At 30.7% G+C, this 11592-nt stretch overlaps 1 protein-coding gene across 1 annotated transcript in view; it reads left to right on the top strand.

The window, feature by feature from the left end:
- LOC106460702 (elongation factor G, mitochondrial-like) overlaps positions 1–11592 on the top strand; it is a 50766-nt gene that overhangs the window by 15640 nt on the left and 23534 nt on the right. The window contains 5 exon segments of the mRNA XM_022387480.1: positions 3445–3518; positions 4794–4870; positions 9725–9879; positions 10809–10887; positions 11270–11509. Coding sequence (XP_022243188.1) covers positions 3445–3518; positions 4794–4870; positions 9725–9879; positions 10809–10887; positions 11270–11509 — 625 coding nt within the window.

Genomic DNA, 11592 nt, shown 5'->3' with positions numbered 1-11592 from the left:
CAAAGTGCATAAAATTTATCATGAAAGTAAAAATTTCTATTCAATTTTAAACTTAAATCGTTTCTGAATTAAGCTATTTTCTGTTATATCACCAACATCTTTAATAAAAAACAAACCACAGTAATCAATGGAGACTCTAAATTAAGAAATCAACAAATATTTTTTCAGTTTTGTTGTCTATACATTTCATTTTATACTTTCAGTACATAAACTAACAACAATATTAGGTTATACTTTTGTTGCTAAACAACATGACATAAAATCCATTGTTGGAATGTAGTGTTACCAAAACGAACTGGCTTTTCTGTATATTAGAAGTTGTTAAATTAACTGAGATTTACCAATAATTGTTCTATGAATATGCCACAAATTCATTTCATGATGAACTTAATCTTGATTGGCTCACAAAGGAAGTTACGGACGTTTGACTGCCTCGACTGCACTTTTCTGTCTTTTTGTTGGTCAAGCTTGATTTTTGCAAAATTTATTTATTTCAGTTAACTATGAAATGTGAGGTTAGGGTTTACTATGGGGTGGGGGTGGTAGTACTTGCCCATTCATTTTTGGTGTGCTATATACTAGTATTTATATACGTCTGACATTTTTACCACCAAATAAAACTTTGGTTTATATCTATTAAAAAATCAAATATTCTGTTAGTTAATCACCACAGTTAAGAGCTCCATTATTATCAAATTCTCTTTACTATTATTTTAGCTCTTTTCCGTAGTTATACTAAGTTTGAGACATTTTTGCTCTTCCACCCCTTTCAAGCCTGATGCACCATTTGTATTCTTATAAGAAGTCTAAGAAGTGATATTTGTCTTTTCATCCTCTCTTACTCATAGCTATACCCATATTTGATTCACAAATGTTCCACTTTATGTGGTCACATTTTTGTTATGGTACTAGTTTGTGCAAAGTTCTTGCAGCCAAGTTCTTGCTCCTGTATTTTAAATTTGTATTAGTATGTTTTCTTGTATTGTACTTCTATCATAATCGTATTTTACTAATTTTACAATACCTAGATTTCTGTATTTAATTTTTTTATGAATTCTATAGCTAATATTGATGAATTTAGAACATGTTAAAATCAGTTTAGCCTTTAACTTTTCTACATAAGACTTCTCAACCCTCATATTTTTTTGTGAGAGTAAAGTAGTGTACTAATGATACTACATTGCATTGCTATCTGAACTCCCCACTGTTGGACTACAAATGTTGCAAGTAGAAGTATCCAGGTGATGACAGACTTGTATGATAATAAAATAATACAACTGGCATATAAGTCACGATAGGTGAGAGGAAGCAGACGATAAGGAAAAAACAAAAGCTTGCTTAACAAAGATAAATAGTTCTGTTAATATTGGAAGACTGTAACTATTTTAAAATAATTTAATTTTCGTACTAAAGTTTTATTTACATACTAATTGTTTATAAAAAAGCATTACATTCTTAAGTCAACATAAGAGATTCATAGAACACAATTTTTCGTGTATAATAAATAATTGTACATTGATGATTTCACAGATAAATATAATTACATATATTACAGGATACAGATGTAATAATTTTGTTATTAGTAACCATATCACCCTCCATTATCGTAGAAGATCTTATATGAGGGTATATCATTAATGCATTTGCATAAATAAGCATATTCCTATACTGACTTATGCCAAGTCATGTAAGACTATAACAATATCTATTCTCTTTCTAACACTTTCATAATGGGTACCCCTTTAAACTCTTTTTTTGCACAAATCACTGTGCTACATTCAAAATTTAATTAAACATCTTTACTATCAATGTATGTGAATGAAATTAACATTGTAATGTATGTTATAATTCAAAGTTTTATGTTATCTAAGTTTAAGTCCTTTATTTCAAAAGAAGCCTTTAGAAAAGCTACTTAAATGTTCAGACGTATTGTCACGTGACCAACGAGCTATAAAAAATCTCTACTTTGGCACTCTGTATCTTCAATTATATAATGGCAGTTGAGTAGATGTACATCTAGACTATAAGATGCTTACATAAAGTTTTGATTCATACATTTCAAAGTTATATGAATGAATGCAGTTGAAATATGTAGTAAGTTTTTCAATTCCTGACATGTGCAATGCTCACCTTCAACAGATTTGTTTGAGCTTTATAGTCTACACATAGTTTTTACATACACATGTGTATAGTCATTAGAAAGAGCCCGTTTTAAACTATAAACTAACAATGATGTTTTTGAAATTGGCATACAGTTGTCATCACGGGGTACATGTAACTGACTGTAGTATTGTTGGCTGCTTGATCGACTATAGCACTTACAGTTGTTTCTTACCTATATATGTTGTAGCTAGAGGTACAGTTAAATTGTATTTAGGTCTTACTTTTATATTTCAGTTAATTGTGTATTAATTATGTTTTAAAATGCATAATTCAAAGATTTAAACATTTGTTAAATATACATCATCCTTTGTGTCAGTTCTCAAGACTTAGGATATTACATGGGGAACGAAAACTTTGCTCAATGGCTGTGCATATGTGCCAGAGACACTGTAATATGCCTCAAGGGCACTGTTGATTTATGTTGAGATGAATAATAAATGATAAAGGAAAATAAAACATTAAGAATTAACTATATGAAAAAAGAAAGAGACCTGAAATTACTAATATAACCGAAACAACATCTTAAAAGATATTTTACAAAAAATTAAAAGGTATGTACTTTTTTTTTTTCAATTTCCTAATTTTAATTATTTAATTACATTGTATGTCGATAATATTATCTACAGTTAGTGATATGGTAGAGAAAATGAAAACAAAATTAACATTTACCTAAAAATACTTTTGATATTCATTTAGGAAGCTCTAGAGGTTATGCTAATGAAATATGAAAGTATAAGATAAAGAAAAGTATTTTTATACTTAAAAATCACCTTGCACTTGAACTATTTTAACAGTTTGAGTGCAAATAACTACTATAGATAAATAACATTTTTATTATAAAGATGTAATAAATGTACAAAATACATATAAACTTTAACAAAATCTTACGAGGTTTTGTGAGGAATGAACAGAGTTTTTGTTGCATAAATATCCTTCCCTAGTTGAGCAGATGGTAATCTCATCCGCCCATGTTTAAAGGGTTAAGAGAACCCTAAGTCACGTAGAAATCAGTATTAGTGACAGTCAGTTGATATTAGTTCATGTAATATAAGGACTATTAAATTCATTTTATATAAAAATAGGTGCAGTATTCTTACTAACTTAGCAGTTTTTCCTGATTATATAAAAAGTACTTGCACAATATTTTTGTAAGAAAGTAAGATTAAATAATAATAATAGTGTTGTGAATGTTCATGTATGTTGTCATCCATAAAAATTTCCATTTAAAAGAGAAATGGTATTTGAGATCAATTTCAGTGAAAGTTATTTCCTTATTTCCAGTGAAATTATTCGAGAAGATGAACCTCCTAAAGAAATGATAATGGAGATGGAAGAAAAACGTCAGGAATTAATAGGTATGTCAAAATTAAATTTTTTTACTCTTGAACAACTCTATCATTTATTCTTTTGCAGTATTTTTTACTTCTGTCTGACTTTATCATTGATTTGTGTACAATATTTCTTACTCTTGATGAGCTTTCTCATTCAATCTTTGAGGATATATTTTTTCATTGTAAGTGTTTTCAGTGTTATTTCTTGTCAAACATTTTTCAAGTATTAGGCCTTTTAACATTATTCAGTTTGATTACACCTGTTGTTTTTTCACTTTTTCTGTGTTTGTTGTGTATTTTACACCATTTTCTTATTTGTGCTCAGCAACAATTAGATGTTTTTTCTGTAAGCTAATTAGTCCAGAGTAGGTGCTTTTTCATTAACATGTAAGTTGTTTAAAATAAGTTTTAAGTTTATATCCTTCAATTATGACTATTCAGTTGGTGGCCTGCAGGCTGCATCCAGCCCCTAAGCATTGCTGGCATTCAAATACAATTAGCAATCCAGCCCTCAAATGGATTATTAACTTCCAGTCTCACTCCTCCCACTAGCTTCAACTTGGACACAAATATGGATAAAGCTAAATACAGTCTTTAAGTATTAGAATTGACTTTTCAGCTGTGGCTTCTAATAACACTATTCACTTCTGATGTTATTTCCGGGTGAGATTGTTAATCAAAATACTTTTGGTATGCTTTGAATTTTAAACATGATATGTAAGACTTCACTGAGTTCTTTTGTTCAGTTCTATAAAATGAGTGTTGTGACAGTAGCAGTGAAAGTAAGATGGTATAATGTACCGGCAAATCATGAAGATCATTTTATGTTTTGACTGATAATGGTTTTTACTGATATTGTTGGATGTTATGTTACATTGTTGTAAAAGATATTGCTTTTCAGGCTTCACTCCCAGTCAGGTGTGATGTGTAGATGTGATTTAGGTACTATTTTTGATATCATTTTAACCCAAAGAAAGTGTTTTCAAGTCAAACTTTTTTCCCTATTAACTGTAGTATTTGTCATTATTAAGACATGTATATTCAAATTCTGTAGCTTTGTTCTGCATAAAATAGCAGTGTTGATTTATATAAAATGTCTATAGGTGGGTGGGTGGGTGGTGGAAAGGGTAAACATTACTATCATGCCAGTAAGAAAGTAAAGTTTCTTTCATCATTGGTGACAGGTAAATACAAAAAAATTCTAAATATGATACCATTTGTGGACCTCTGCAGTAGTAAATAGTATAAAAATATGTTGGTAATTTGAAGGTTAAGGAAGAAACATTTTCATATTTTTAGAGCATGTTTCCAATGCAGATGATATTCTTGGTGAAATGTTTTTAGAAGAAAAACAACCATCTGAAGAGGAATTAATGGTAAGATGTTTATGTGTGTGTGTTCTCATTTATATATTTCTTCTAACTGATACTTTATTTATTAATTTTTATATTATTCATTCATATATTTCCAGTTCATTAGTATGAAATTCTTTCAGTAACCTTATTCTGAATATTTAGTTTTAAGAATTGGTTTTAGTGATTAGTATTTGGCTTTTTTTATAGTACTGTGTAGCAGAGTAGATTGTGTTGGTATATGTTATGTTTTGCTAAACAAATACCTTAGAAAAACAAAATTTATCAATTGTATTTGGAATTGAACCAGTATTCTTAGTCATCAAGTACATCAACATGCATTACTTGAATTTGATATAACATCTTAGTTACATCAACAATATTACCTGAGTTTCATATGACACCTTAGTTACATCTACAACATCTCCGTGTTCTTAGATGATAACTCACCTTTGTGCACAGTTTAGCTATCTTCCTCAACCCTTCAGCACATCTACCAAAATTAATTGCATGCCACTATCCTTGAGGCAACTCCCATCTAATTTCATATGAATTTATATGAATTGTGCTACTGCATGATAATGCTTCTTCTGACAAAAGCTCTCCACTAATAGGAGGGCGACACATTTCCATGCACACTAAATCCTCCTATGTGATTGCTTTTGTGAAACTTCATTCTTCTCCTTGGCACTGTATTGGCCAGATGTGTTTAAAATTCTTGTCTGTATACAATTTATTGAGATTTGCTTTCATTACAAAATTTTGGTTTTAATTTTCTTCAGTTTTTATTTCAAAAGCTTTAATATTTTTTATAACATCTCACCTTTCTCTTCTGAATTCTAGGCCATCCTCTTTTTCTTGCCCTCCCTTTAATGAAGTTTTGATTGTCACTCTTCTTGCCAGTGACTATCACATATACATACAATTTTGTAGAAACCTGTCTCCTGTTGTTAGACTCAATTTCTTCCAACATTAATTTTCTATTTCAGCACCTTACTCTCTCTTTTCACTCCTCTTCATTTTTCTTCCCTTTACCCTCCCTCTAATCTCATCTTTGGTCTTTTTCACCCAATCTGTGATTGGCCATGGTCAATGTGTTGGACACCTTACTACATGTCTTTCATGACCGGTTCTCTTTTTGTTTTTTGCATCTTCCCTTTCCTTGCTTTTCCCTTCAACTCAACATGGGTCCATCTTATATTTATTTGTATCATGAGAGCCTTCATTTGACATATTCATGATCCATGGCTGGTGTCCCTTTTCTTTTTCAATTTATATCTATTAACCAATTCTTGGATGTTTTCTCTTACATCCCTCTTTCTATGGTAGCTGCTTAGTTGGAGGGGGAACGTTTCATGGAATCAAAGTCCTTTCTCACACCTGCTCAATGTTGGATACTTTTGAGCATATCTCTCTTTTCTTGTTCCAACTGAGTTCAACCTGTCTTCTTTTCCTGCAAAACTATGGCACATCTGGTCATTAGGTTTCCACTTTTTTGTTCTCTCCCTGCATGAGAGGTTATTTCCTTCTTGAGGACTTTGGCTTTTCTAGAATCCCTCCTTCCTTTGGGGTATGTCTTTATGTATCTCCTACAGCGGATCTTGTGGACCCAGGGTTTTCTTTCTTGCCTTCTTTTGTGAACCTTTCCTATAGGAATTGTCATGGTCCTACTTATTGCATTTCCTTACCACCTCTCAAACACAGATCTCCCTCTTCTTTAATGCTTCTCTCTCTGATTGAGGTACATTTTATATGGGGCAACAGATCTTCTGATCTTTAGATGCTGGACTAGAATTCACTCTCTGTCAACAAGCTTGACCTTATCTGTTTTTACCTTAATTACACCAACAACATTACCTGAGTTTCATATGACACTTGAGTTACTTCTAAATTAATTACTGTGTTTGGGGGCTTAATTTCAAAAATTTTTCTAATTCACAAAAAAAGGAAATTAGAATTGTTTTTTCATTATCTCCTTAATCTAACTTAATGAGTTTCTAATTTTTGGTTGGTTTTTCCACTTAAACTTTTTAAGCCATGATTGAGAAACAACGATCTTCCTGTTGATTCACTGTTTGTCCTATCACTGTAGGAAAAAAAAGTGTGTGATTATATTATTATAAATTTAATTAATAAACTATAAAAGTTCAGAGTGGCTATTTCAGGCTGATACATGTTGGCCTAATCTAAAATTAACCAATTAGGCTTTTTTTTTCAAATTCAAGAATTTCAAAAACCATCCCATCCCTTTATTTAAGCTTCAAAAATTTCACAAACCATCCTGCTTCCTCTTTTCTCTCACTTCAAGCACTATATATAAGGAAATGCCTTATAGTATTCTCCTGACACTAGGGTTAGAAAAGTTTACTTTTGACTATGGTTCAGATAAGTTACTCACAGACTTTTTTTAACAGTATTTTAGATAAGTTTCTCACAATCTCCATTTGGCAGTATTTCATATAAGTTTCTCAGTCTCCTTTTGGTATTATTTCAAATAAGTTGCTCAATATTTCCTTTTGGCAGTATTTTAAACAAGTTTATCATAGTTTCGTTTCTGTAGTGTATCTGGTAAGTTTTTCACAGTTTGCTTTTTGGAGTATTTCAGATAAGTTTTCATAGTTTTTTTTTTGGCAGTATTTAAGTTTTTCCTAGTTTTTGTTTTTTGGCAGTATTTCAAACAAGTTTTTCACAAATTCCTTTTGACAGTATTTCAGATAAGTTTCTCATAATCTGCTTTTGTCACTATTTCAGATAAGTTTTTCACAGTTTCCCTTTGGCAGTATTTCAGATAAGTTTAGTTTCTCACATTTTCCCTTTGGGAGTATTTCAGATAAGATTCTCAAGTCTGCTTTTGGCACTATTTCAGATTAGTTTCTCATAGTTTGCTTTTGACACTATTTCAGTTAATCTTCTCTTAGTTTGCTTTTGACACTATTTCAGTTAATCTTCTCTTAGTTTCCTTTTGGCACTATTTCAGATAAGTTTCTCAAGCTGCTTTTGGAACTATATCACATAAGTTTCTCACAATTTCTTTTTGGCAGTATTTGAGATAAATTTCTCATAGTTTGCTTTTTGTGGCATTTCTGATAAGTTTTTCATAGCTTATCTTTGGTAGTATTTAAGATAAGTTTCTCAAGTCTGCTTTTGGCACTATTTCAGATTAGTTTCTCATGGTTTACTTGTGGCACTATTTCACGTAAGTTTCTCATAGTTCGCTTGTGGCACTATTTCAGATTAGTTTTTCGTAGTTTACTTTTGGCAGTATTTCAGATAAGTTTCTCATTGTTCGCTTGTGGCACTATTTCACATAAGTTTCTTATAGTTTGCTTTTGGCAGTATTTGAGATAAGTTTCTCAGGTCTTCTTTTGGCACTGTTTCAGATTAGTTTCTCGTAGTTTACTTTTGGCAGTATTTCAGATAAGTTTCTCATGGTTTACTTGTTGCACTATTTCACGTAAGTTTCTTATAGTTTGCTTTTGGCAGTATTTGAGATAAGTTTCTCAGGTCTTCATTTGGCACTATTTCAGATTAGTTTCTCGTAGTTTACTTTTGGCAGTATTTCAGATAAGTTTCTCATAGTTTGCTTGTGGCACTATTTCACGTAAGTTTCTTATAGCTTGCTTTTGGCAGTATTTGAGATATGTTTCCCAGGTCTTCTTTTCGCACTATTTCAGATTAGTTTCTCGTAGTTTACTTTTGGCAGTATTTCAGATAAGTTTCTCATAGTTTGCTTGTGTCACTATTTCACGTAAGTTTCTTATAGCTTGCTTTTGGCAGTATTTGAGATATGTTTCCCAGGTCTTCTTTTTGGCACTATTTCAGATTAGTTTCTCGTAGTTTACTTTTGGCAGTATTTCAGATAAGTTTCTCATAGTTTGCTTGTGGCACTATTTCAGATTAGTTTTTCGTAGTTTACTTTTGGCAGTATTTCAGATAAGTTTCTCGTAGTTTACTTTTGGCAGTATTTCAGATAAGTTTCTCAGTTTGCTTGTGGCACTATTTTAGATTAGTTTTTCACAGTGTACTTTTGGCAGTATTTCAGATAAGTTTCTCATAGTTTGCTTGTGGCACTATTTCAGATTAGTTTTTCGTAGTTTACTTTTGGCAGTATTTCAGATAAGTTTCTCATAGCTCGCTTGTGGCACTATTTCACATAAGTTTCTTATAGTTTGCTTTTGGCAGTATTTGAGATAAGTTTCTCAGGTCTTCTTTTGGCACTATTTCAGATTAGTTTCTTGTACTTTACTTTTTTCAGTATTTCAGTTAATCTTCTCTTAGTTTGCTTTTGGCACTATTTCAGATAAGTTTCTCAAGTCTGCTTTTGGCACTATATCACATAAGTTTCTCATAGTTTGCTTGTGGCACTATTTCATTTAAGTTCCTCAAGTCTGCTTTTCTCAGTATTTGAGATAAGTTTCTCACAGTTTTTTTTTTGGCAGTATTTGAGATAAATTTCTCATAGTTTGCTGTTGTCAGTATTTGAGATAAGTTTCTCATAGTTTGCTTTTGTCAGTATTTGAGATAAGTTTCTTACAGTCTCTTTATGACAATATTTCACAAAAGTTTCTTATAACCTCATTTTTTGTATTATTCAGTAAAGTTTCTTTTTTAGACAGTAGGACATAGCTGATACATTTAATGTAGTTTGAAATTAAAACTTATTAACAACATTTGTTGAATATGAATAATTTTGTGGTTTATTATTATTGTTAGAAGGAAAATATAAAAAAATACCTGCATATAATATTGTTTTAGAAACTGCTAATCCTAGTGAAAAAGCCTAAAATTTATGGCATTTTTACATGTTGTGTAATTTTTTTGAATCTCATACATTTTTTACTGTAATGAAATAATTATTCTAATTGCTGATTCTTTTAGGCAGGAATTAGAAGAGCTGTCATTCAGCGAAAGTTCATTCCAGTGTTAGTGGGCTCTGCGCTGAAAAATAAAGGGGTACAGCCTCTTCTTGATGCTGTGATATCATACCTACCAAATCCATCAGAAGTGAATAACTATGCTTTAGATGAACAAGGGTAAAGGTCCCTTTAATCAAGAATAGTTTGACGTAGAATATTAAAAGTATGAAAATGCTCTATTTTTTGGTCAACTTTAAGGTCAGGGATGTATGGTGAATGATTTATTTTATTAAGAAAAATCTTAGTGAAGCTCTACAATCCAAGCTAATGAATATTTTCTGTTAGTTGTTTATTACAAAGCTTGTTTGTTTCAGAATTTTTCTGCAAGACTACATAAAGGTCACCCTTTACATAAGTATTCTTAATTTTGAGCTGAAAGAAGGCAGCTAGTCAACAACACTTATCTCCAACTCTTGGGTGTACTTTTGTCTACTAAAATATCAGGATTTAATTATCTCTGTTATTTTTAGCACCCATGGCTCTAAAATGTAGAGCATGTTTTTTGTGACAGTCGGCCACAAACAATGAATCACACCTATCCCCATTTCAAAATTAACAGACATATTATGTTTAAGTTTTTCCTACATGTAGAGGTTTTTGTTTGCCGAACATACCTGTAAGGAATCAGTGACTCTAAAGGTGGTTATGATTTGTGTTTTCCAGCTGAATTTTAAAGATTCATTTGTCTTTTCCTTTTATTGTGAGATTATAATCTGAATTATTGATAATATTCATTAACCTGTTGTAGAAGGGGTAGGTAAACCTTTTATATGAACCATTTTATAATTACTTTTACGATTATCACTAGTTCACTTATGGCCATTTGTTTTGTTTTAAGAAATTATGTTAATTAATGCTGATGGAAACTAGTATAACTAGAAGTGAATAGTTATAGACTATAGAAAAAAATGTATTCATTTTTATATTTTCCATTTCTTTTTAATTAGCATTTAAAAATTATTGTTTTCAATGTAACATTCTACTTTTTAATGTATAATTTTTAATTTGAAGGTTGTGTAACTTTACTCGGTTGTTTTAATGTATAGGTCAGAAGAAAATAAAATTTTAATGGATCCATCAAGAAATGATGCTAAGCCATGTTTAGCTCTTGCTTTTAAATTGGAGGTAGGTTTATATTATTAATTCGTAAATAAGCATGAAATAAAATGGTTTCAAACTGACTTTTAAATTCAAATAATACATCTTTTGCAGTTTGTTAAAAACAAATAGATTCCTGAAGAGAAAACTTTTATAAGTATTTTGTTGTAAATTGCTTAATGAAACATTACAAGAAGACTAGTACTTGTCAATGAAATATTTAAAACTTTTTATGTGTCACTTGTCAGTAATATTTAAGAATTAGAGTGTATAATACTGCATCATACTAAAATGAATTTGTCCTGTGTTCATGCATTCTTATTTGTTTAGTAATTATAAATTTAAAATAGGTATAGTGATAGAACATAAACTTTAGTTATAATATGTAGTTGACTTCTTTCATCTTCAGGCAGGAAGGTTTGGACAGCTGACTTATCTAAGGTTATATCAAGGCATGTTAAAGAAAGGTGATTATATTTACAATACAAGAACAGGAAAACGTACCAAAGTTTCCAGATTGGCGAGAATGCATTCTAATACAATGGAGGACATCCAGGAAGCATATGCTGGTGATATTTGTACACTGTTTGGTATTGATTGTGCCAGTGGTGATACTTTTGTAACAAAGAAAAACTTGAAAGTCTCTATGGTAGGCTTTTACTTTTACTTTTTTCTTTCAAGTTTTTATTGTTGTTATGAAAACTATTTTTTATAATTGTAGAAATTAAGAAA

Source organism: Limulus polyphemus, unplaced genomic scaffold (assembly GCF_000517525.1).
Source record: "Limulus polyphemus unplaced genomic scaffold, Limulus_polyphemus-2.1.2 Scaffold818, whole genome shotgun sequence".
Classification (NCBI taxonomy): Eukaryota; Metazoa; Arthropoda; class Merostomata; order Xiphosura; family Limulidae; genus Limulus; species Limulus polyphemus.
This window is presented reverse-complemented; position numbering and strand designations above follow the sequence as displayed.